The sequence below is a fragment of the Pongo abelii genome, chromosome 7, assembly GCF_028885655.2.
Source record: "Pongo abelii isolate AG06213 chromosome 7, NHGRI_mPonAbe1-v2.0_pri, whole genome shotgun sequence".
In the NCBI taxonomy this organism is placed as follows: Eukaryota; Metazoa; Chordata; class Mammalia; order Primates; family Hominidae; genus Pongo; species Pongo abelii.
Genome location: NC_071992.2, coordinates 30,320,832 through 30,346,512, shown reverse-complemented (window position 1 = coordinate 30,346,512; position 25,681 = coordinate 30,320,832). Strand labels below are relative to the sequence as shown.

At 43.2% G+C, this 25,681-nt stretch overlaps 2 protein-coding genes across 6 annotated transcripts in view; one reads left to right on the top strand and one right to left on the bottom strand.

The window, feature by feature from the left end:
* Nucleotides 1-9,704, bottom strand: part of FZD3 (frizzled class receptor 3) — an 80,139-nt gene extending 70,435 nt beyond the window's left edge. For both annotated transcript variants that reach the window (XM_002818953.6, XM_054561387.2), the window contains exons 1-3: nt 9,534-9,704; nt 3,926-3,971; nt 700-1,232 (exon numbers count right to left, since the gene is read on the bottom strand). In XM_002818953.6, coding sequence (XP_002818999.1) covers nt 700-888 — 189 coding nt within the window. In that variant the 5' untranslated portion in view covers nt 889-1,232; nt 3,926-3,971; nt 9,534-9,704. The remainder of the gene's footprint in view (nt 1-699; nt 1,233-3,925; nt 3,972-9,533) is intronic.
* Nucleotide 9,705: 1 nt separating this feature from the next.
* FBXO16 (F-box protein 16) overlaps nt 9,706-25,681 on the top strand; it is a 67,036-nt gene continuing 51,060 nt past the window's right edge. The window contains exons 1-2 of one of the 4 annotated variants that reach the window (XM_054561389.2): nt 9,706-13,715; nt 21,721-21,855. In XM_054561389.2, the coding sequence (XP_054417364.1) occupies nt 13,659-13,715; nt 21,721-21,855 (192 nt within the window). In that variant the 5' untranslated portion in view covers nt 9,706-13,658. The remainder of the gene's footprint in view (nt 13,716-21,720; nt 21,856-25,681) is intronic. The other 3 variants (XM_054561388.2, XM_024251190.3, XM_054561390.2) reach the window with 3 other exon arrangements.

Below are 25,681 nucleotides of genomic sequence, written 5' to 3'. Positions count from 1 at the left end.
TCTAAGTTACAAGCAAAGAAACTATGGTGAGAAAGTTCATATAACGTGGCCAAAGTATACAGCTAGAAAGTGGTAGAGGTAGAATTCAAACGCAGGTTTGTCTACCTCAAAGCCTATGGTCATTACCACCACTGCTTACTGCCTCCTAGTTCTTATCTGGCATATATATCCCTGTTCTCAATTCTAAAACCATTATAGACATATATACCCTTATTTAAACCTATTATTAACTATATCAATTAATGTGTCCATAGTTTCTAAATTTGAAATAGTTTCTAAACTAAAATAATTAAGAAATGTCTGAAGAATTACCATTGGAAAATTCAAATAAGGCAGCAAACTTTCCTAAAATTCTGAGAGATCAAGAACAGATAATTCACTTTGACAAAAACTTTTTCACTGCTTGGGAGTTATTCTTAAATTTTAAACTTCTGAATGGCTACTATCTCCCATGTTCTGATGTTTCAAATTTCTTTATAAAAGTATAATGTCTAAAATATAAGAGTAACATTCACCAAATGTGAATTCTTCAATCTATTAGAGTCTGAAGCAAAACATATACATTTTTAAATTTATAAGATATAATTTAAAATAGCATATTATTTTCCTGTTGTTTATCAAACACATTCATTAGATTGGCTGATGGGACAACACAAGAGTCATTTACTAAGATACGTCAAAGAATAGATCAAGTCTTACCTCCATTGCCAAAGCTGCTGTCTGTTGGTCATAATGATTCAGAAGATTAGGCATGAAGGTAGTATTATAAGGCAAATCTTGGCACATCCTCAAGGTAATGGGTTCACAAGAAAACAAACTGTGACCACCTATATGCCCCATGAACACAGTCAAGGGCCAAAAAGAGAAGACAATCCAAGTCATAGCCATCCTTCCTGGGTCTGAACGAGATTCAGATGATCAGCCCTATTCAATATGTATTTTAGATATTTATACACCTGCAGGTCTCAGCTCGAAGGTACTTCTTCTGTATCTTACTGTTAAATTCTTCAAACAGTTAAATACTCTTCGCACCGTCAGAGGTTTGTTAGCTTGGTCTCACAAAAGGCGTTTGTTTTTGGTTTCACAATATGGGAAAATGACATCATCTTGTCTCTTCTTTTCATTTTATTACATGGGGCACATTTGGCCAACATATCAAGTTGATCAACCACATTCCCAAACCACAGATTCCATCTTAGGAGAAGAGCTATTTCTTCCTTCGACTGAAATATCTGAAAAGTATCATTTTAAAAAATGGGAGAAATTAGTCATTTCCTCTCCAAGTATTATGGACTTGACATTAAAAATCTTTGATGAGAGATATTATACTGACCTAATAGTTAACAATACGTGGGTACTTTATAAAGACATAATTTTTCTACTTTATCATTTATGCTATAGCTACACTAAAATGATCCTTAAACAGCATTTAAGTGCAAATTTAATTTCATCCCTCAGTTGCTTATATAACACATGGTTCAAATTCTCATCTATAATGGCAATTTTTCATCTGTCACAATATATAATTGATTCATTTTGAAAAATTCTTATGCTATTGTCCTAAATTTTATTTAAATAATAAATATTACGCTTATAACCTAAATTACTGAACTAAAATTTTGTGTGTTTTAATCTTTAATAGTATATTTTTGTATTAACTGACGTAGCAGAAGGATCTGTGAAAGTGGTCTGAAAAGTAAGTCAAAAGATACAGATTCAAGCCTCTTGCTAGCTGTGTGAATATAAACATACCACTTAACTTCTATGCACCTAGAATTTTTCTTCTTGAAAATGATTCCAATACCACCTCGCTCACAGGGATGATATGAGTGAATCATAAGATAATGTATGCAAAAGTACTTTATAGATGGTAAAGCAGTATTAAACGTTAGACATTTTAATCATTGAATTAGTTTATACAAATGCTACCTCTGTCAACCAATACTGAACTGACATATAGAAGGTTCTAAAATATTAGGAAATTTTCACATTACATTACATTATTTTTTAGACAGTACAAAAATTTAATAACACAGATGTAGCACTAAGAAATATTTCATCAATGAATGCTCATTACACACAGCCATGCTGCACAGAGAATAGAAATCATCCCTAAAAAGTCACAGAAAAATTAAGAATAATTCCCAGTTATTGTTTCCACGGAGCTTTAGAATTTCTGACTTGTATGTACTTTTCCAGGGGCAAAAATATGTGTGATTCTCAATTTCAGCTGAGAGGGTGTGGGTGGAGTGGAAGGCAGGTCTGGTATGAAAAAAGCATATTCTAAGCTATCACATTTTGATTTGGTTTAGTAACGATGTTAACTTTGCTTTTATTTCAATTTGTTTCATATGCATTGGATAGTCTTATGTTTGTTGTGGAGAGCCTAGGTTGGGAAAAGATGAGAAATTAAGGTTCAGAAATTCTCAAAGACCCAGATTAATAGGACAACTCAAATACTAGCACCTATGAGAACTTAGATTGTGGGACCTGGAATTGCTTTGGCTTAAGTGGGGAAAGAAACGGTCCTTTGTGCATTAACTATCAATGATTGGGAACTCCATGTCCCAAGCTTCAGTTACTAGGCAGAAAACTATTTGGAGAAAGTAAAACAGTGACTGAACCTTCCCAATTTCTCCCTCTAGTAGATGGTCTTGACTAACGGAAGGGAAAAGAAAAGTCTATGGTCCCTAGAATTAGGAAACTAAGATAAAAGCAAACCCTGCTCAAAAAGCCCTAAAGCTCCTCATGTTCTACATCAGAAATTTCTGAAACAGATTCTTGGCCTGCCATATTTTTTTTCTTCCCACAAATGTTGAGATCTGCCTATAGAAAACAGACACTGGGCCGGGCGCAGTGGCTCACACTTGTAATCCCAGCACTTTGGGAGGCCGAGGCAGGCGGATCACGAGGTCAGGAGTTCAAGACCAGCCTGGCCAACATAGTGAAACCCTGTCTCTACTAAAAGTACAAAAAATTAGCCAGGCGTGGTGGCATGCGCCTGTAGTCCCAGCTACTCGGGAGGCTGAGGCAGGAGAATCGCTTGAACCTGGGAGGCAGAGGTTGCAGTGAGCTGAGATCGTGCCATTGCACTCCAGGCCTGGGCAACAAGAGCGAAACTCCGTCAGAAGAAAAAAGAAAACTGGTATTAACCATAGTTAAAAACATATTTATCTTAATTACCATGCAGCACAGTAACAATTATGCATATCATTAAATATGTCAAGTAACTGTTGAAAGTTTTATTTGATTGTAGTATTAAAACATCCATGTAAGTTCAGTCTTTGTAGTTTATTACTTATGCAGCATATTCATCTGCTTGCAACTAAAAAAAATTAAAGGGAACATTACTCCCTGTTGAATATGCATATAGTAACACCAAGAATTTCAAAAATTTCATTTAAACTAATCTATTTTTCAAGCAGGTATGGGTTTCAAATCAATGGTTCAAAGAAGACTACCACATAAAACCTGAGGAGGAAACTGAGCAATATCTCACTGAGCTTTCAAAACTAGATGAAATGTCCCCCTACACTTCTGCCTACTCCATCTATTTTACCTGGTTTCCTCTTGATTATTCTTTTTGCCTTACTTGAAAGTAAAGCATCCTACCTTCTTATAAAAGTGCTTCCTTATGTACTATGACATTCAAATTACCATGTACCAAGATGCTTTTGTAAAATCTACTGTTAAGCTGTGAAAGGACAATAATCTTGATATAGCAAGACTGTAGTTTATGATTATTAAAAGAAGGGAAAAAACAGCAGTGGAATTCAGTGAGACAAGAAGAAAACAGGTAAAGTATAGGTGTTAAAGAATTTTCATTTCCCCCAAAACAGCAGTTCTCTAATCTTAAAGTGTAGCAGATTCATGGATTCCCCCAGAAATCTGAATCCTGGAGGATGATATGCATTCTAATGATTACCTTAGGTTACAAGTGCTCCATAAGTCAGGTCTTGAGAAATGCTGTCCTAGAACAGAATAATTAAAAAGAATAAAGGTATTGTTTATGTAATTATATACATTAAATGAATTTTAAAAATAAAAGCAAATAGGAGATAACATTTTAATAGAAAAATAAGCAAAGGACATAAATTTACAAAAGAAATACAAATAGCCAAGAAACATATGAAAAGATATTCAACTTCACTAGTAATAAAAAATGCAAATGTGAGATAAGATTTTTTGCCAATCAGATAGGAAAAAACAATAATGATAGAACACAGTAGAGGGTGGGAGTATAGGGTAAAGAACACCTTCAACATTTCAACATTTTCAAATGCTATTAGTAAACTAGTTGGTACTTAAAAAAAAAAAAAGTGGCTACTTATATCAAAAGCCCTTAAAATGTACACAATTTCATCCAACAAATCTATCTTATAATTTGTTCTAAGTAAACATATAAGTACACATGATGCACAACCAAAATATTAGTGTAACACTGTTTATAACAAAAAAAACCCTAAAAGTTGGAAACAACCAAAAAGTCTACCAATAAGAAATTGGTTAAATAAATTATGGTATAACCACATGATGGAATATTATATAGTTACTAAAAATGATGAGCATAAACCTGTATTTGTGGATATAGTAAGATAGTAACAATAAATAAAAAATAAAATTTAAAGGCAGTTTACAAAACAGTATATGTATATATCTCTCATTTTGTCAAAAAAATATATGTACACGTAATATAGTAAAACTATTTCGATTATTTAAAAATAAAATATTAAATGCTTTATGGAATTTTATGAAAGAACCTATAGTACATTATTTTGTGTATGAAGTAATTAACTCTGCTAAATCTGTAAATATGTGCTGACTAGCTGACAAGAAAAAATACTAGTAAAAATGACTGGTTTATTGACTACTAATTAAGCAACAAGCCAAGGAATACACTACTGCTCTACTGTACCTAGTAAGAAAAGCAAATCAGTGATGATCAATTTAGTAAGAGTCAAAATGATTTTCAATACTAAAAAAATCAGATAACCAATCAACTGAATCAAATGGTATGCACAATTTAAAAACTTTTGATAAACATTCCTGGCTGGGCACAGTGGCTCACGCCTATAATCCAAGCATTTTGGGGGACGAAGGCAGGCAGATCATTTGAGGCCAGGAGTTTGAGACCAGCCTGGCCAACATGGCAAAAACCCATCTCTACTAAAAATACAAAAATTAGCTGGCATGCGCCTGTAGGCCCAGCTATTCAGGAGGGGCTTGAGAATTGCTTCAACATGGGAGGCGGAGGTTGCAGTGAGCGGAGACTGTACTACTGCATCCAGCCTGGGTGACAGAGAGAGACTGTCTCAAAAAAATTAAATAAAATAAAATAAAAACTTTTGATAAACATTCCAAATAATATGTCTTTAATAACATAATGAATTATCTGCTTCTAATCACAATAATGTGAGTATGCCATTTTTCCTAAGGTAAGGTCATCCATGGAAAAGCTGTAAGTTGAAGTTCCAGACTTGCAGGACATAGCAAAGATTCTGGACCCAAAGAGATCCTATCAAAATGTAGCAAGTCATTAAACAAAAGTTAACAGTCATTTGGGGCGTTCTTACTGATTTTTTTTTTATTATAAGAAACTGTAGTATATCAACTGGAAAAAAAAAAGGGGGGACATACTGGATTAACATACTCGGAGTGAGCAGCTTCAGGGGCCAGGGCCCTGCGAAAAGTGAATGCTATGCAACAGTTGCTCACGCCCTTTGTATGGGAAAAGAGACACATTCAGTTCTCCATACAGCATATTTCAGAATATCTGGAAGGCTGATTTCAGACTAAGTTACTTGGTTAACATTCCATCAGAAAACAAAAAGGACTAGATACTTTAAAGCTTACACATTTCTATTTTTATGAATGTATAACATCAGTAATTTTATATTTCCAACCATTATTTATCAGGTTTCTTTTGATGACAAAAAGTAAAAGTCTTTAAAATAAAATCAACTAAGTATTTGTCCTGAAAGACAGCAATAAAGGGAAGGGATTCCAATCTTGGAAGACTGTCTTCCCAGGCTGGCTGCAAAATCAGACCCAAAGAACTCGGTGGGAAACGCAAGAGGTGGCAACTGTGAAGAGGAAAGCAGGCTGAATCCCAGAAGAAAGGATGATGAGAAAAGTGGGCCCTAGGGGCTTGTCAAAGGGGTTCTGCAACAAAAGATTATGTTCAGCAACTCCATTTCAATTTACACTTTCTCTACAGAAAGGGCTCCATTCCATCATTCTGTTGAGATTTCATTTTCTTGACACCTGATAAGTGCAGGTAACATTTTGCATTTCCAATTGAGAAAGATCATCTAAAGGTTGTCTCAAAGTAAATGCTGGTTACACAGTGCCTACAGAGGGAACAGGAGGGATATTCTTTGTCTTTTTTCAGACACGTTTCCGAGAATGCATTGCAAGGATTAGCAATAACTATCTCTAAATGAGAGCTCCTTCTCTTAAGGAAATTATTGTATTGTTAGACAAAATATACACTCAGTGTACACACTCATTGCTCAAAGTCTATATAGTCTTTGGCCCTTTGCCTACTGGTTGCTACAAGAAAGTTTATATAGCTTCATATTTAATTCACAGGACCTAGATTCCTATTAATCTCAGAGTATCTCTTTTCTGAACTTTCCTGCTTCATCGAATGTTTAAAGTCCATTTGTCATCATCTACTGATTACAACAAATAACTTAATCTTCCAATGTGTTAAGTGATTAAGGCTTAAAACACACACACACACAGAGGAAAAGTAAATCCATCTAGGTTCAAAATTTAAATGAATGGTAGGCATCAAAATTCAGTTCAATTTAGAAATTATTCATTACTAAGACTAAAGAAGACAGAAGATCTTTAAAAATTAACCTGAAAATAAAACTGGAAAGTTAAGAGACAGATAGATTCTGGACTTTAAAATGGGCTGAAATTTCAGCCCAGCTTCTCTTAAATCTCCTATCAAAAAATTCTCTAATACCAAACCCCCGCTTTCCACCCCCCTTAACAAGGTTGTATGGTTTGCATGCTTTGACCACAGAATTATTTTAATGAGATAAAATCTGGGGATCAGGATTTGGTTTTCAGGCCCACTAGCCTAGTTACATTCATCTCAAACTTCATGTGCAATACACTCCTTGAATATACCAAACTGTCAATAGTTCCCAACATGATGAATTGGAAAGCAAAAAGAGGAAATTCACTTTTTGACATAGTAGGTAAAACTCTTTCCTAGCCAGTAAGAAGCTGTTACACTTCATTTGTTCCCAGCATTATAGAAATATCACTACTGAAAATCTAATTTCTTTCCTCGAGACTCTACCACATATTTTCCTCCAATCTATACTGAATAATTTATCCAGTACATATTTTTAAAATCATTCTTTTTATTTTTGTGCACAGCTGCAGTTTTAATCATGCATAATTCTAGAGTTCTGGGGATAGGAAAACAAAAACAAAAACTTGAGGCCAAAACCGCTCAAAGAAGCGGTAAGAATTGTTTCCTACTATCTGTCTCTGAAGGAAAAGAAAGTCAACAGCAGCTTAACATCAACAAACTCACATGCTCAGAAAAAGTTTTGAATATAAAATCTTAGAGTTTCACTATCAAACTAACGTGAAATTTAAGTCTGTTTCCTGGGAAACAGATAACTTATTGTGAGCAAAAAACTCCTCTCTCCTTCCCCAGTGATAAAGCTTTCACTTTGTTCTATACAAAGAAAGAATATGCACTTTGCTATTAAATTCCCCTAGCCCTCTCTACTTCAAATATCTCAATCACGGAACTCCCAAGAAATAGCCACCTGAATGCTCAAAGCACAAAATAAAGCTCAGAAGCATAGAGCAGCTAGGATGAGGAAACAGCTCATTGTCCTTCTCCTTTTATAAATGGGACACTTTTATAGATTTAGGAGAGATGGAGATACAGAATTTTAGTAGTGGATGAGGGAAAAGGGGTAGGAGGAAAGAGAGGGTAGAATGATAGGCTTTACCAGTAATTTACTTATTTTCCTAATAGTTTCAAACAATGGGGTAGGGGGGTATGGTAGAAGAAGGGCTGCATCTTAGTTTTATTTTATCTTCAGCTCTTTTATCTTTCCAGCCCCACCCAGTCAAGCTCTTACACCTCTTTCCTAGGCTCTCCGACTCTGAATTTTTTTTATCTTTGTGAGTTTTTGTCCTTTTTTCTGAAGGAAAAAGATAGTATTGATTTGTTTAAAAGTAAAGACGGAAAGCATTATCTTCAGGAGTAACCACTTCTTAATAATAGAACTAAGGACTTCTACTCTTTTTCCAGACTAAAATGCAGGAACGGCACCAGCACACCACCAAGGACTAAAGGAGGGTGAGGGAAGGAGGTAACATCCCCAGGGGTAGTCAGGTCTTTGTTTCCTTGCTCTTATCATATTGGCTTTACAAAGTAACTCAATTCCCATCAATAAGCATTCCCGATCAGAACTACTTCTCTAAGATGAGGCTGTGTCTGAACACTTTCCCATAACAGTCACTGATGCGGCTACTCTGCTGTGCTGCTGCTGCATCTCCCTCAACCCAGACGGAAACCAAAATTCAAAGAGTCATTCTACACTGGGCAAACCGCCGGACCTCCTTCATGGAGCCAATCTCTCTAAATCTGAAGTCTACTCCTCTGCCTCAATTCATGGCACGTGCTTTTGTTCTTAAAAACAAAGCCAAGAAAAGCCCCCTTGGCTTCTCTTACAACAGAGGGATCGAACTCAAGACTCCTAAGATGTAAAACACCTCTAGGAAGATGTTTACATGTCTTGAAAGGACACAAGGCTCCTTAACCTTGCTGGCTATTTCACAGCAGCTTGATTTCAGACGCGGACCCTCGGGGATCCAGCAGCAGCCACCCCACGGCAAACCCACAGCCCGCGGAGGAGGCAGCCGTGGGAAGCTCGCGGAAGGGAGCAAGGACTTTGCAAACTGATGGACGGGAGGGGAAACTTTAAGGCGTGGGCAGGCAAAGGTGGGCCCGAAGCCGACCCGAGCCGGGGCCGGGAGCCTGGCGGCGCGCGCTTCGGGCGGCCGGGAGCCCCCGGCGCATTGTCCTCCGCCCACGGCCCCCGGCACCCCGCGCTGCCGCCGGCTCCGGCCGGGCCCCTCTCCCCGCCGCGGAGGGTCTGGGCCGGAGTGGAGGCGAGCGAACCGCGGTCCACATTCGCACAGGTTGCCGAGCGCGGGCTCAGGGCGGACAGGGTTAACAGTCTCCTGGGGCAGCTCCCCACTCAGCCCTCAGCCCTCAGCCCCAAACTAGGCGTCCCCGAGGCCCGCAGCCGCCACCGCGGGCCCGGGCCCCCGCTCCGCCGCCCGCCACAGCCTGGCGCCCAAGGCTTTTGTTGTGGCCGCGGCGAGAGGAACGATCCCTGAGGAGGAGGCGCCGGGCTGCTGCTGGCTCCTCGGCGCGGGCTAAGGCGGAGCAGCAGGCAGCCGCGCGGCGCCTCCTCGGGCTCCACACTCGCCGCTCCTTCTCCCGCTGCCCCGGCCCAGGGGCCGACACGCTTCGCGGGGCTCACCTCAGACCCCAGCGCCTGGCTCCGAGGGGTGGGGGCTGCACCGCCGGCCGGGGGCGGCCGCGCGTCCCTCAGGTACCTGGAGCGGCCGAGGACCGCCGGCGCGCGCCTCCCAGCGACGGCGAGCTTTCGCGAGCACCGGGGCGCGCGGCCCGGGGAGCGAGCGCACGAGCGCGCGCGCACGCACGGGGCAGGCGCACTGGGTACGCTCGGCCGAAAGCTCCCTGCCGGAGCCTGGGCGTGCGGGGCTGGCCTGGCGCGTCTCGTTGTTCTCTGCCTCTCGCCCTGAGTGACGCCTGGAGCTCCCTTGCTCCGGCGTGCTCGTTCCCAGCCCTGGAGGCGCTCATCTGAGATGCACTCGGAGCCCTCCTCGCAATGCACTCCGTCCCCTGATGACACAGCGCGGAGGTGTGATTGCAGGACCACCTACACCTGGTCTGAGAACCAGAGGTGCCGACCTCCGGAGCTGGGGATTTGGGGTGCTCGAGAGGCAGATCCCCGGATGCCGAGGGTGGAATGGGGTGCAGGAGCTCTGGCCTGCTGCAGAGCTCCACGCGAAACAGCGTAGCGGACAGAACAGGCTACTCGCCCGGGATAGTTTATATCCTCTTGGCCAAGACCTTAGGAAACAGGTGGAGCTGGTCGTTACTGGTGCGCGCCCCAATTTTTGCTCCTTAGGAAACGTTTCTCCTCTCCTTTTCTACATAAGCGGCTTTAGAGCTGAAAGAATTCTTAAAGATAATCTAAACCGAACCTCCCATTTTTCAGACGAGGAAAAGAACGCCCCCAAAGGTTAGATGATTTACCTAAAGCCATGCAGCGTTTTAACAACGGGGCCTGGATTCATCCCAACCTAGGGCTGTTTGTCTTTTCACTGCACCGTTTAACCTGTCTTTTCTTTCTCTTCTTTTTCGTTCCTCGTCAACCTAGATTTCATGGGCATCATTTTGTTCTGTCGGTAGCACATAGAACTTAAAGAAATTGAACGATGTGAATGGACTATTAGAATTGTACACTTAAAAATGGTTACAGTGGTGCATTTACGTTATGTGTGTTTTACAATTTTTTTAAGAAAGGCGCTTGATACGTGTTAAGTAAATGTTGACGAGTATTGAACTTAGACCTAGAGTTTCACATCAGAAAGTGAGCTGTGTGAACAGGCCTGATAAATGAGATCTGAAATGACAGTTTCAGTTTCTCTAATAAGTAAATACTTGTGCAGTAAACAATGTTTAAAATAATATTGATTCTTAGGTTGATTCTAGGCAGGGCAGTGTATCCTCTGGAGCCAGCGGTGCCTCTGTGGAGAGTGAGTGAGGGGGCAGATAGTGTGGGGGAAATCTGTGTGTCAGATCCCTTGTAGCTGGGGAACCTCCAGAGATGCGCTGCGAGGTGCATTTTTATTCAACTTACACACCATCTTGTAAAGACTGTCAGGAATGGGACACATCATAGCTCAACATCGGGAGGTGGGAATGATGTAGAAATGATCACCACTGTATCAACATGACTAAATCTCAGAAAAAGAACATTGAGTGAAAAAAAACCAAACCACAAGATATGTAAGTGATGATGCCTCTTAGGAAAAAAAAAAAAAAAAAAAAAAAAAAAACTAGCAATACTATACAGTGTTTATGAGGGCAAACGTACATCTAATAAAAGCATAAAAATGGACAGAAACGCTGCACACCAATTTCGTGACAATGACTGCCTCTAGGCAGGAAGGGAGGGGAATGAAACCTGGGAATGAGACAAAAGAAGCTTCTACTGTATCTGTGAAATACACACAAATGTACTATTTTAAAAAAAATCTTCGTGAAGAATCAAGGGTGTTTCTTATGAAAGTGTCCAAATCTTTCTTTGTGTTTGAAATGTCCCTCTTAAAAGTAATTAATATTTGGGGCTGAGTGAGGTGGTTCAGACCTGTAATCCCAGCATTTTGGGAAGCCGAGGAGAGAGGATCACTTGAGCCAGGAGTTGGAGACCAGTCTGGGGAACATAGCAAGATCCTGTCTCTACAAAAATAAAAACTAAAAAATTAGCCTGGGAAGATTGCTTGAGCCCAGGAGTTCAAAGCTGTAGTGAGCTATGGTTGTGCCATTACACTGCAGCCCGGGCGACAAAGCCATCCCTGTCTCTTAAAAAAAAAAAAAAAAAAAAGTAATGTTGCAGTGTCAGACATTGAGCTCTATGTGCTCACTGTGAACACAGACAGTGTGGACGGTGTGACTCAGGTTCTTTTGGGAGGACAGTAGTCTGATGATGAGGTGCAGGACAAGAGGAGGCCCAGAAGATGTTGGTTGAGAGGCAAGAAGAAAGAGACCTTCTTTTCAGGGATGAAAATATTCAAATCCAACAGGGCTAAAGGAGATGCTCTCTGTGATCCCATCTCTCTTTCATTCCATGTTGTAACCACCAATACGAAGTCTTTAATGAGCGGGAACTTCATAGAGAGACACAGCACTCCCAACATTGTTAAAACTGGTCTCTTTCTGGATGAACCCGTTTTGAAACCATAAAAGCTAACTGGTAATGCATGGTAATTTAGTATTGCATCTAAGTACCTCCTCCAGGCCACCCCCTCACCGCCTCTGCCCCCAAGGCTTTGTTTATTCATTTAGGTACAACCCGGTCATGTGGAAAAAATCCCTAGGCTGGAATTCAAACAACCTAGGTTCCAATTTCAGCTTGCCCACTTACTGATCCATTTTAACCTAAGGAAAGCAACAACTTCTACGAGCTTCACTTTTTCTTTTTAAACTGGAGATACACAAATGCTGCCTATTTAAAAACTATAAAACAGGTCAGGCACAGTGGCTCACGCCTGTAATCCCTGCACTTCAGGAGGCCGAGGCGGGCAGATCACCTGAGGTCAGGAGTTTGAAACCAGCCTGGCCAATATGGTGAAACCCCGTCTTTACTAAAAATACAAAAAAATTAGCCGGGCATGGTGATGCATGCTTGTAATCCCCGCTACTCAGGAGGCTGAGGCAGGAGAATCCCTTGAACCCGAGAGGCAGAGGTTGCAGTAACCTGAGATCGTACCAATGCACTCCAGCCTGGGCAATAAGAGCAAAACTCCGTCCCCCCAAAAATAAAAACAAAACCTATAAAACACAACAGAAACACAGGGTTTGTACATTTAAGTCGAAGGGGAATGCATTCTTATTTATTTTGAGAAACAAAGATAGTAAGGAAGGTCTTTTTTTTGCTGTTGTTTTGCTTTTTGTTGTTGTTGACTGTTGCCTATAAAACTTGCTTTACATTGACCAAAGGACCTCTGTTCCGGAATTTTGAACTTTTTGGTATCCTCCAGCACTTGTTCATAACTCTATAACAGCTGTTACCCGTGTGAGCCTTCCATTAAATATTTGTATATTGCACCTTCCAGTCTTCCTCTTTAGATTTCCTTTTTATCCTTGTATTCTCATTTTGCTTCGTATTACAAGACAGGCGCTCAATAAATTTAATGAATTGGACGGGATTCTAAGAGTTCCTAAATTTAGTTATTCTTATTAGGGCATGCCATCTGCTGGTTCCCTGGTGTATCTGTCAGTCAGCCTGAATTCTATAATCCAATAAATTGAAATTTGCATTGAAGCATTTGTGTGTCTCTGTGTTGGGCAATTCCTCCTGGCCCCATCCTTCCACTTCCTGTTGCAGGTGCTATTCTTTCATTGAACCAGTCTCGAATTCTTTTTCCTCCAACCCTCTGTTTACCTGTTGGCCACTCTTAAAACCTGGCACAGTGGAGCCTGCATTTCGCAGCTCCGGAGTGACCAGGACAATGTGACTGGGCACGCTCCGTAGGTAGGGCTGATTTGGGACACACTACGTCTTGAATGAAGGTTTTCAACGCTACTTGTTTTAGGATTCGACGCATCTTCATTCTAGGGTTATATTGAGACCTTGCTGTCTCTCCCACGCTCTTGGCTGCCACACTTGTTAGTTTTATCCCCGTGCCCAATTTTGTAACCAGCCCTCCTGGATCTCGCGGCCAATCAAGAGCCCACACATTGTTGCCTAAGAGACCCCGGATGCCAGCAACGGGATTTATAGACGGTGATTGGGCTGCAGGAAGCTGGGAGGGGTGAGGGACTCGGGGGAGTCAGAGAAAAAGCTGACCTAATGCAACTGTGGCAACGTCAGCGCTTGAGGCTTGAAGAGGGAGACAAGCTAAAAGAGGTGAGAGCTGTGGGCAGTGCATGAAAAAGATGGAGACTCTCTCTTTGGAAAGCTCCAGGGCCTCTTATGAGCTTTATCAGTGCTCCTGGGGATTTCATTGTGCCCTCTCATTTGGGCTACAGTGCAACTGCCAGATATTCATACTAGTGAAATTAACAACCCACAGATAATTATATGCCTACCAAGCATTAGCTCTTTGCGTTGTATTATAGTTCTTGCTTTTTAAAAACTGGTTAAGCGGAAGATGAATTCGTATTTAAATCTACCCATACCCTATTTCTTGATAATTTCCTGATAATAATTTGAGATTCCCTTGTCTGATGATATTACAATGTATGGGTAAATGCTGTTAGCAGAGAGACCCAGTCCTATTATGCTCAGTAAACTCTGCATATAACCCCAGAGCCCAGTATCATGTTCTGAGTTTCACTCTACATTTCTACAATTCTACAAGGGTTTTTTTTTTTTTTTTTTTTTTTGGTTGGTTGGTTTTTGTTTTTTGAGACAGGGTCTTGCTGTGTTGCCCAGGCTGAACTGCAGTGGTGCAATCATCGCTCACTGCAGCCTTGAACTCCCTGGCTCAAGGAATCCTTCCATCTCAGCCTCCTGAGTAGCTGGGACTACAGGTGCCTACCGCCACACCCACACCCGGCAAATTTTTTTTTTTTTTTTTGTAGAGAGGGTTTTGCTGTGTTGCCCAAGCTGGTCTGGAATTCCTGGGCTTCAACTCCTGGGCTCAAGAGATCCTCCTGCCTCAGCCTCCCAAAATGCGGGGATTATAGGCGTGAGCCACAACACTTGGCCAACATTTCTACAAGTTGTGGTGGTGGTGGTGGTGTTTTTTTTGTTTTTCAAGATGGAGTCGCACTCTGTCCCCCAGGCTGGAGTACAGTGGCATGATCTTAGCTCACTGCAACCTCTGCCTCCCAGGCTCAAGCAGTCCTCCCACCTCAGCCTCCCGAGTAGCTGGGACTATAGGCACACACCACCACTCTCTGCTAATTTTTTGTTTTTGTTCTGTTTTTGGTAGAGACGAGGTTTCACTGTGTTGCCCAGGCTGGTCTCGAACTCCTGAGCTCAAGTGATTCACCCACCTCAGCCTCCCAAACATTTCTACAAGTTTTAATCCTTAAACTGCTCCCCACTTGCACTGCTATAGTCATTTTTTCTATTGATTTAACAAATATCGAGTACCTATGATATACTACTGTGATGATTCAGGTGAGCAGTGAGCATCAGAAAACCACATAAGCCAAGAATAATCAGAGTTTTGTGGCATGTTCTCAGAGTGGCCATGAGTTCAGTGTGTCTGGGCAGAGAGTGCATGAAGGTGGGGCCAGGTGAGTCTGAAAGGGTAGATGGAGGTAAAATCATGGCAGACCTAGACTTCCACGCGAGGAAGTCTGGATCCTGTAGCCATCAGTGAACCTCTGAAGGTTTTGAGCTGAAAAGTGACATGATCAACTGGTCTTTTAAAAAATACCTAACAGGAGACTGTGAGCTCCATTGAAGCAGACTTTTATCTTTGTACCCCTAACACCTGCCTTGTAGGTACTTAGTAAGGTGGTTAAATAATGATGACAGTGTGAAGAATGGCTTAGGGCAGGAGGTGGTGGCTCACCTTTGTAATCTCAGCACTTTGGGAGGCTGAGGTGGTGGATTGCTTGAGCCCAGAAGTTTGAGACTAGCTTGGGCAACAAAGCAAGACCTTATATCTACAAAAAATACAAAAAATAAAAATAAAATAAGCCAGGCATGGTGGTGCACACCTGTATTCTCTGCTACTTGGGAGGCTGACATGGAGAATTGCTTGAGCCCAGGAGGTTGAGGCTATGGTGAGCTGTGATCACACCACTGCCCTCCAGCCTGAGTGACAGGGCAAGACCTTGTCAAAAAAAAAAAAAAAAAAATGGCTTAGAAGATCAAATTGGAAGTATGTGGCCAGGGGACCCATCCTTGCTATTGAAAATGAGACTAGAACCATATGTCAAGAACTAGGGTCACAGGCCCTCTTTCTGTATTTTAATTCTAAGAAAAATTAAAGATGAATATTCGGCTGGGCACAGTGGCTCATGCCTGTAATCCCAGCACTTTGGGAGGCCAAGGTGGGTGGATCACGAGGTCAGGAGTTTGAGACCAGCCTGACCAACATAGTGAAACCCTGTCTCTACTAAAAATACAAAAATTAGCCGGTCATGGTGGCAGGCGCCTGTAATCCCAACTACTCGGGAGGCTGAAGCAGGAGGATTGCTTGAACCCGGGAGGCGGAGGTTGTGGTGAGCCGCGTTTGCGCCACTGCACTCCAGCCTGGGCGACAGAGCGAGACTTTGCTCCACCTCTAAAAAAAAAAAAAAAGAAAAAAAGATGAATATTCAAAGGTAGTCCTTACAGGGAAGGAGATAACAAAAAAGCAACAGCAAGACATCTGTGGAAGGAGGGGATGACAACTTGCTTTATTTTGTTGATTAAGTGGGGACAATTATGTTTTGTATGTGTTATATAAAAATCTCTGTAGCTGGGCACGGCAGCTCACGCCTGTAATCCCAGCACTTTGGGAAGCCAGGGTAGGCAGATCACTTAAGGTCAGGAGTTCAAGACAAGCCTGACTAACATGGGGAAAACCCCATCTCTACTAAAAATACAAAAATTACCCAGGCATGGTGGTGCATGCCTGTAATCCCAGCTACTCGGGAGCCTGAGGCAGGAGAATCACTTGAACCTGGGAGGTGTAGGTGCAGTAAGCCGAGATCACGCCACTGCACTCCAGCCTAGGCAACAGGGTGAGACTTCATCTCAAAAAAAAAACAAAAACCAAAAAACTGTCTTCTTAATAGTAGCAAGTGGTCTGTTCTGTGAACATGTTATGTGCATGCAAATACACACACTGCCTGTCTTCTGGAATGGAGGAAGGAGGAAAATACTGTAAAAGGATAACAGCAAGAGACGAGGCAGGATGTCCACATTGGCACGCTTTCAGCAGGCCTATATGGCCAAGAGGGCTGCTTCCCGGGGCCAGGCCCACCTTCTGAAAACCCATCTTCAAGCAGGTTGAAAGAAAGTCTAATCTAAGTGACATGTAGCTCTGAGGAACCAGGAAAAAGAAAACAACCAGTGCAGGAGCTTGGGGGAGTTACCAAGGAAAGCTACTTCTCCTCATTCAGAAGGATGTGCCTAGGATCAGTCACATGGTTTCCTACACAAACTGGAAAGGAGAGAGTTGTTCAGCATAGAGCAGGGGTAAGCAAAATTTTGTGTGTATGTGCATCTTTCTAGGGGGAGAATTCGTAGCTTTCATCATATTCTCCATGTAGCTCTTAAGAAAGGATTCAGAACAACTCATTTAATTTTTATGTTTTTAATATTTTTTAAAAACGGTCTTGCTCTGTTGCCCAGGCTGGAGTACAGTGGTGCAATCACAGCCTACCACAGCCTCAACCTCCTGGGCCCAAGCGATTCTCCCACCTCAGCCCTCTGCCCCCACCCCAAGTAGCTGGGACCACAGGCGTGCACCACTAAGCCCATCTAATTTTTTGGTTTTTTTTACTTTGTGTAGAGACAAGGTCTCACGATGTTGCCCAGTCTGGTCTCAGATTCCTGGGCTCAAGCAGTCTTTCTGCCTCAGCCTCCCAAGTACTGGGATTACAGGCAACAAAACAACTAGTTTTAAAAGAAGAAATGTAGCCCAGGTGCGGCAGTGGCTTACACCTGTAATCCCAGCACTTTGGGAGGCCAAGGCTGGTGGATCACCTGAGGTCAGGAGTTTGAGACCAGCCTGACCAACATGGTGAAACCCTGTCTCTACTAAAACTATAAAATTAGCTGGGCCTGGTGGCTCATGCCTGTAATCTCAGCTACTAGGGAGGCTAAAGCAGCAGAATCACTTGAACCCAGGAGGCGGAGGTTGCAGTGAGCCAAAATCTCACCATTGCATTCCAGCTTGGGCAACAACAACAAAACTCTTTCAAAAAAAAAAAGAAGAAGAAGAAGAAGAAGAAATGTAGAAAATAAATAAATAACAACAACAAAAACAAATATATCACTTTTTAGCTGGGGAGATCTAGACTCAGTGGCTACACTTTGTATCTGTAACTTTTTTTTTTTTTTTTTTGAGACAGAGTCTCACTCTGTCACCCAGGCTGGAGTGCAGTGGCACGACCTCAGCTCACTGCCATCTCCACCTCCTGGGTTTAAGCGATTCTCCTGCCTCGGCCTCCTGAGTAGCTGGTATTACAGGTGCGCCACCATGCCCAGATAATTTTTGTATTTTTAGTAGAGATGGAGTTTTACCATGTTGGTCAGGCTGGCCTCGAACTCCTGACTTCAGGTGATCCACCTGCCTCAGCCTCCCAAAGTGCTGCAATTACAGGTGTGAGCCACAATGCCAGCCTGTATCTATAACTTGCCTGCTCACATGTACTTTTATCATTAGCTCCAGTTAATAGTACTGTAATAAAATCATTTCTTTCTGCTTAGTAACATACCTAAATGTGAGTCCGATAGTTAGCTGTTGAGGCTGAGAAGACCCTGAGAGCTGATCTGTGCGCCCCTCATTCCAGTGGCATATTGGCAGCAGGCAACTGCAGGAAGGCATTGTCTTGACACCCCAGAGGGTTTAAAACGTGGGCTTTATCTTCCTGAGAGAGAATATTAATGTCAAATGAGAAACTCAAAGATCTCAGATAGTGTTTGGGAAAATCCCATACCAGCCAAAAAATCATGATTTAAAAAAAAATATATCCAAGGCTGGGCACAGTGACTTGTGCCTGTAATCCCAGCCCTTTGGGAGGCTGAGGTGGGCAGATCACCTGAGGTCAGGAGTTCGAGACCAGCCTGGCCAACATGGTGAAACCCCATCTGTACTAAAAATACAAAAATTAGCCAGGCGTGGTGGCAGGTGCCTGTAGTCCTAGCTACTCAGGAGGCTGAGGCAGGAGAAGCACTTGAACCTGGGAGGTGCAGGTTGCAGTGAGCTGTGTCTGCACCACTATCCTGCAGCCTGGGAAACAGGGCAAGACTCTTTCTCAAAAAATAAAAAATATCCAGTATCTGTTGATGTGGGGTCATTTCTGGAGCCCATTGATCAGGCAAGCAGGCCCTGGTCCTCTTAGCCATCTCTGCCACCTGTCCTTGTGAAACCCACTATCGGAGAGTGGAATATGCAGAAGCCTGCAAGCCTGAGTGTATATATCAAAACTACTCTCAATCTGCTGTAAGTGTCTCGCACCTTGAAATATTTTGTCATGGCTCTCCAAAGGACAGGGTTTTTGTTTTTGTTTTTGTTTTTGTTTTTTTTCACAAAGTTTTGCTCTCGTCGCCCAGGCTCCAGTGCAGTGATGCGATCTCAGCTCACTGCAACCTCCGCCTCCTGGTTTCAAGCAATTCTCCCATCTTAGCCTCCTGAGTAGCTGGGATTACAGGCATGCGCCAGCATGCTAGCTAATTTTTGTATTTTTAGTAGAGATGCGGTTTCACCATATTGACCAGGCTGGTCTCGAACTCCTGACCTTAGGTGATCCACCCACCTTGGCCCCTCAAAGTGCTGGGATTATAGGCATAAGCCACCACACCTGGCCTCAAAGGACAGGTTTTGAGGCACTCTGCGAATGACAAGTTCTAAGAAAAGCTTCAGGAAGGTTTCCACTTATCAAGACCACCTGCCTGTCAGGCCCTCTGCCAGACCCTTTTTCTCTAATCTTTGAAAGAGCAGTTGAGAGTGATTGTATACATCTTCATTTTACAAATGAGGAAACTGAGTCTCAGATTAAATAACTGGCATAAAGCTACACACTTAGTACAGGTTAGAGCCAGGATTAAACCTGTATAAAGTAAAAAACAAAAAAAAAATTGGTTGCAAACAACAGAAACAGATTCTAGCTAATGTAAGCAAATAGGAAGTTTATCGCAAGGATACTGCAATAAGTTTCCTATTTGCTTACATTAGCCCCATGTTAGAAAGGACATGGGGCTTTTTTAGGGAGTAGGGAGGCGCAATGAAATAGCAGGGACAACTGAACAGTCAGCCCAGGGCACCAATGCTACTTTGAATGACCACCTCACCTGTGAAATAATGGCCAGGTGCAGTGGGTCATGCCTGTAATCCCAACACTTTGGGAGGCCAAGGCGGGCGGATCACTTGAGGCCAGGAGTTTGAGACTAGCCTGACCAACATGGCGAAATCTCATCTCTACTAAAAAAATACAAAAATTAGCCAGGCACACCTGTAACCCCAGCTACTGTACTGCAACCTGGGAAACAGGGCAAGACTCTTTCTCAAAAAATAAAAAATATCCAGTATCTGTTGCTGTGGGGTCATTTGTGGAGCTCATTGATCAGGCAAGCAGGCCCTGGTCCCCTTAGCCATCTCTGCTACCTGTCCTTGTGAAACCCACCATCACAGAGTGGAAAATGCAGAAGCCTGCAACCCCGAATGTATGTATCAAAACTACTCTCGGTCAGCTACTAGGGGAGCTGAGGCAGGAGGATCGCTTGAACCTGGGAAGCGGAGGTTGTGGTGAGTTGAGATCGTGTCACTGCACTTGAGCCTGGGTGACAGAGCAACACTCCATCTCGGCCGGGCGCGGTGGCTCACGCCTGTAATCCCAGCACTTTGGGAGGCCGGGGGGGGGTGGTGCGGATCACAAGGTCAGGAGACCGAGACCATCCTGGCTAACACGGTGAAACCCTGTCTCTACTAAAAATACAAAAAATATTAGCTGGGCGTGATGGCGGGCGCCTATAGTCCCAGCTACCTGGGAGGCTGAGGCAGGAGAATGGCGTGAACCCGGGAGGCGGAGCTTGCAGTGAGCCCAGATCGCACCACTGCCCTCCAGCCTGGGCGACAGAGCGAGACTCTGTCTCAAAATAAATAAATCAATTAATAAAATAAAATAAAATAAGATTAAGAGTAAGCTATTGCCAGCCCAACTGGCCTAGCCTGGTCTCATGACCATCTCTTGGCTAGGGAAGGACAGGCTACCTTAATTAGTTAAACCATCAGGCTGTAAACAATGAGGGAAAAGTAATTCCTCCTGAAAATTGAAGTGCTTTAATCAAAAGGAGGCAGACATATACTGGATAACTAAAAATAGCAAATTTCCCCCAATAAACTCAAATCTGTTCATTTCCAAAGCCTTGGCTTTGTCTCTCCCACCGTGCTACCTCTTCAATACGCTGTCAGGCAGGAGTTCTTGTTACTTGGATATCTGGAAGTTAAGAGGGGAGGAGGAGAGTTACTATCACAAGGGACAAGAATGAAGTGTTTCATATTGCATGATGATTTTAAATTTAAAATACTTCTCTTCCTGGCCAATATAGTATGTCCTTAGCTAGGAGTGATTCTGGATTTCCCCCTAGAGTCCAGTGAAAATAAAGTGGCATCAAACTGACCTGGGTCCGACTACAATTCCACCACTTGCTATCTGTATGACCTTGGACAGGGTAACATCAATAAGCCAAATTTTCCTCATATGTAAAATGAGTTAAAACCCACCACCTCACCAGGTAATTGTGCACTTCCATTGAGGAGTTGTATGAAGTGCTTGACATATAAGATGCCCCCAATAAATGCTCTTCCCACGCATTCCCTCTGCCAACATGCTAAAAAATTATATGGTATTAGTATTGTTATTTTTTTTTGAGGTGGAGTCTCACTCTGCTGCCCAGGCTGGAGTACAGTGGCGCCATCTTGGCTCACTGCAACCTCCACCTCCTGAGGTCAAGTGACTCTCCTGCCTCAGCCTCCCTAGTAGCTGTGATTACAGGCATGCACCACCACACCCGGCTATTTTTTATTTATTTATTTATTTATTTATTTATTTATTACATTTATTTTTAGTAGAGACAGGGTTTCACCATGTTGGCCAGGCTGGTCTCGAATCCTTGACCTCAAGTGGTCCGCCCACCTCAGCCTCCCAAAGTGCTGGGATTACAGGTGTGAGCCATTGTGCCCGGCTGGTATTAGTAATTTTTGTTTTCTGAGGGTTATATGATTCACTTCTTCTGATAGGTGTTTTTTTCTTACGGAAGGATATCCAGTTGTTTCATGATGGCATTTGCACCTCCGAAAAACACAGATGGTCCCAAAATGCACACAAAGATGAGCACCTGGACACCCCTAAACCATCAGCTATTGAATGACCGGGTAAGTGAACAGAACTATTTTAACAATTGAATCCATGACTTAAAGGAAAAAAGATATTAAAATTTTACTTACCAAAATATGAACAGGGATTATTTAGGATTGTGTAATGGATGAATAAAAACCAAAATGAAGATATTCAAAAACTTTTATTGAACCCTTGCTATATGGGCAAGGCTGGCAATAGACCCAAAGTCCTTGCCCAAGAAGAAAAAGTCTTGGATTTGTTCTTTCCACCGCTGTCACCTTCCTCTCCCACCCCACTTGCCTTTTTTCTTCCATCACTTGTTCTCCCCTGGAACCACCAGGACTGAGAAAAGAGAGAGTGGTCCATGGCATTCCCCAAAACCCAGTTTTCTTGGTATAGTTGAGGTTGCTGGGTAATGCTGCACATTTAATAAGATATATAAAATGCATACATTTCAACTGATTATTCACATTATTCAGGTTCTCTTAAGACATTTATTTTCATGGCTGGATGCGGTGGCTCATGCTTATAATCCCAGCACTTTGGGAGGTCGAGGCGGGTGGATCATCTGAGGTCAGGGGTTCGAGACCAGCCTGGTTAACATGGTGAAACCTTGTTTCTATCAAAAATACAAAAAATATATATATTAGCTGGGCGTGGTGGTGTGCACCTGTAATCCCAGCTACTCGGGAGGCTGAGGCGGAAGAATCGCTTGAACCCAGGAGGCGGAGGTTGCAGTGAGCCGAGATCACACCATTGCACTCCCGCTTGGGCAACAAGAGGAAACTCTGTCTCAACAACAACAACAACAATAAGAACAACAACAACAAAGACGTTTATTTTCCACCTGCACTCTGGGAAGGTGCTAGCGGAATACACTAAAGGATCATGGTGGACGGCTGGGGTGTGGGACTGACCAACCTCTAGGGGTTTCTATTCCTGCTTCAGTTAGGGACAGAATTTACCAACAGGTCTGTGAGCTCCAGTGACCAATCGCTGTATGCAAGGACCACACCTATTTGTCAGGAAAACACAATCACCATGTATAAAACTGACATCATCCTCTTGCTCCTACACACCAATTCCTCCCCCTGATGAGAGGCACTACTTTATACCAAGTCAATCAAGCCAGAAATTCTGCTTCTCCCTGTCCAGTCTGGGATTTGATTTTCCCCCAGATTACAAGTTAATAAGTTAGCCTGTGGCTTATGGAATAGAAGACTCTGTTGTTTCACAATAAAAGATGAGATTCTTGGGTCAAAAACAACTTTACTCACAAAGCAGCGAGTGGCATGAACATTATGTTTGCGTGGGTTCTGCTGGTCCTCCCCGTCCCACAGGTGTGACGCATAGGGCCCAGGTAAATGATACACGTAACAGTGGTTTGCACCACAGCTGAGGAACAATGAGCCCAGGGCATTCACTGCTTTTCATAGTAAGCAGTAAGTCAGCCTGCTCTTGCTCCCAAAGGGAGATGTTACCTCATCCCTCAAGGTTGCCTTACTGCAGACACAACCTGCAAGAATGGCCCAAGTCACGAATGCTCAGGGCCTTGCATTCTTTTTTTTTTTTTTCTGAAACAGTCTCACTGTGTCACCAGACTGGAGTGCAGTGGTGCGATCTCAGCTCACTACAACCTCCACCTCCCGGGTTCAAGCGATTCTCTTGCCTCAGCTTCCTGAGTAGCTGGGACTACAGGCGCACACCACCACACCCAGCTGATTTTTGTATTTTTAGTAGACAGGGTTTCACCATGTTGGCCAGGATGGTCTTGACCTCTTGACCTCATGAGCCACCCGCCTCAGCCTCCCAAAGTGCTGGGATTACAGGCGCGAGCCAGCGCACTCAGCCAAGAGTGCTCAGGCCCTTGCATTCTTGGCATGCCAAGATGTTTTGGAGTGTGAGAGACACACAGAGAAGTGTCTACCAACGCTCCCTTGCCTCCATATGTAATTTGCTTTCCAGTACTCTGAGTCCTCCTCCCAATCTCTCATTCAGGCCTGTCTTCTCCACCCGCCTATCTACTTCCAGCTCCATTCTGAGCTCACACTGTCTGCACCCTTTGCCTAGTACACTGCAGGCACCCCCAACTGCTTTCACTGGCTCTGTCCCTGCCAATCCATCCTCTATTCTTGTCCCAGAGAGATCTTTCTAAGATTCCGATTCTATTATGTGAAACCAATAACAGGCTCCACTCCCAAGAGTAAATTCCAACACCCCCAGGCATAGCGTTGAAGATCTTTCATGATCTGACCTCAGTCAACTTCCCGGCTCCACCCCTGCCACTGCTCCCTCACATTCGATGCCCAGGCCCGGCTCAAGGCCCCCAGGTGAACCCTGCTCTCCCACACATCCATGCCTTTGCATGTGCTCTCGCCCTCGCCTCCTATCTGAGTCCATTCAAATGTCCTTTCCTCTGTGAAGCCTCCCCCTGCATCCTGCTTCCTTTTTTTTTTGCTGTCATCACTGTTTACTGGCTTTCCCAGTCAACTCCCATGCATGAAGAGTTGAGATTCCGTCTTTTCTTTCTGTACCTCCAGGAACCTGGTTTGGTTCCTGAAGCATAAGAAATGGAGTCAGGGCTGGGCACAGTGGCTCACACTTGTAATCCCAGCACTTTGGGAGACCAAGGCGAGTGGATCACCTGAGGTCAGGAATTCAAGACCAGCCTGGCCAACATGGTAAAACCCTGTCTCTACTAAAAAATATAAAAATTAGCCGGGCATGGTGATGCACCCCTGTAGTCCCAGCTTCTCGGGAGGCTGATGCAGAAGAATCACTTGAACCCAGGAGATGGAGGTTGCAGTGAGTCAAGATTGCACCACTACACTCAGTGCCTGGGCAACAGAGTGAGACTCTGTCTCAGGAAAAAAAAAAAAAAAAAAAGAAAGAAAGAAAAAGAAAAAAGAAATTGAATCAGAGTTCAGGTCTACTCCCTGGTACCTGTTTCACTGACTCTTGTCTTCCTGCCTCTTCATCTTTGTGTCCTTAGCCTGGATTTGCCCCTTTGCCCCTCTAAACTCAACAGATGGGCTCATCCCTTGGCAAAGCTGTCATCAAACCTGAACCCTCCTGCTCAGTACTTTCTGTTTCTGGTCGAATCAGTTTCTACTGATGAGCAATTTTAGGAGAGGAACAGAAGGGCCAAAGTAGAGATTGGAATAGTGAGAAATAAAATGGAGAGAGACTGAAAGAGGAAAATGATAAAGGAAATGAGGAAAGAGGAAAGAGAATGAGAAAAAAATAGAGGGACCAGGAGAAACAAAAGGAAAGGCAGAGAAAGAGGGAGACAGAGAGACTCAGCCTTCATCTAGCCATGAACACCAAGCAAATCTATTGAAAAAATTTTGGGGGACAGGCACAGTGGCTCAGGTCTGTAATCCCAGCACTTTGGGAGGGTGAGGCCAGTGGATCGCTTGAGGCCAAGAGTTTAAGACCAGCCTGGGCAACATGGTGCGACCTCATCTTTATAAAAAAAAAAAAAAAGTAAAATAAAATATTAGCCTGGCATGATGGTGCGTGCCTATGGTCCCAGCTACTTGAGAGGCTGAGGCAGGAGGATCGCTTGAGCCCAGGAGTTGGAGGTTGGGGTAAGCCACGATTGCACCACTTCACTCCAGCCTGAGTGACAGAGAGAGACCCTGTCTCTAAAAAAAAGAAAGAAAGAAAATTGTTTTTATCCAGCTCAACAGTAATTTACTGAGCACCTGTTTGCAATGCTCGAAGCTCTCCAACAGTTTATGTAACAGCTTATCTGCTTCCCCTACCAAAACTTCAGGGTCTCATTTTGAATTCTGTCTTCCTATAGAATTGTGAAGGTTTTACACACATGTGAAAAAGTGACTTCAATTCAAATACGCA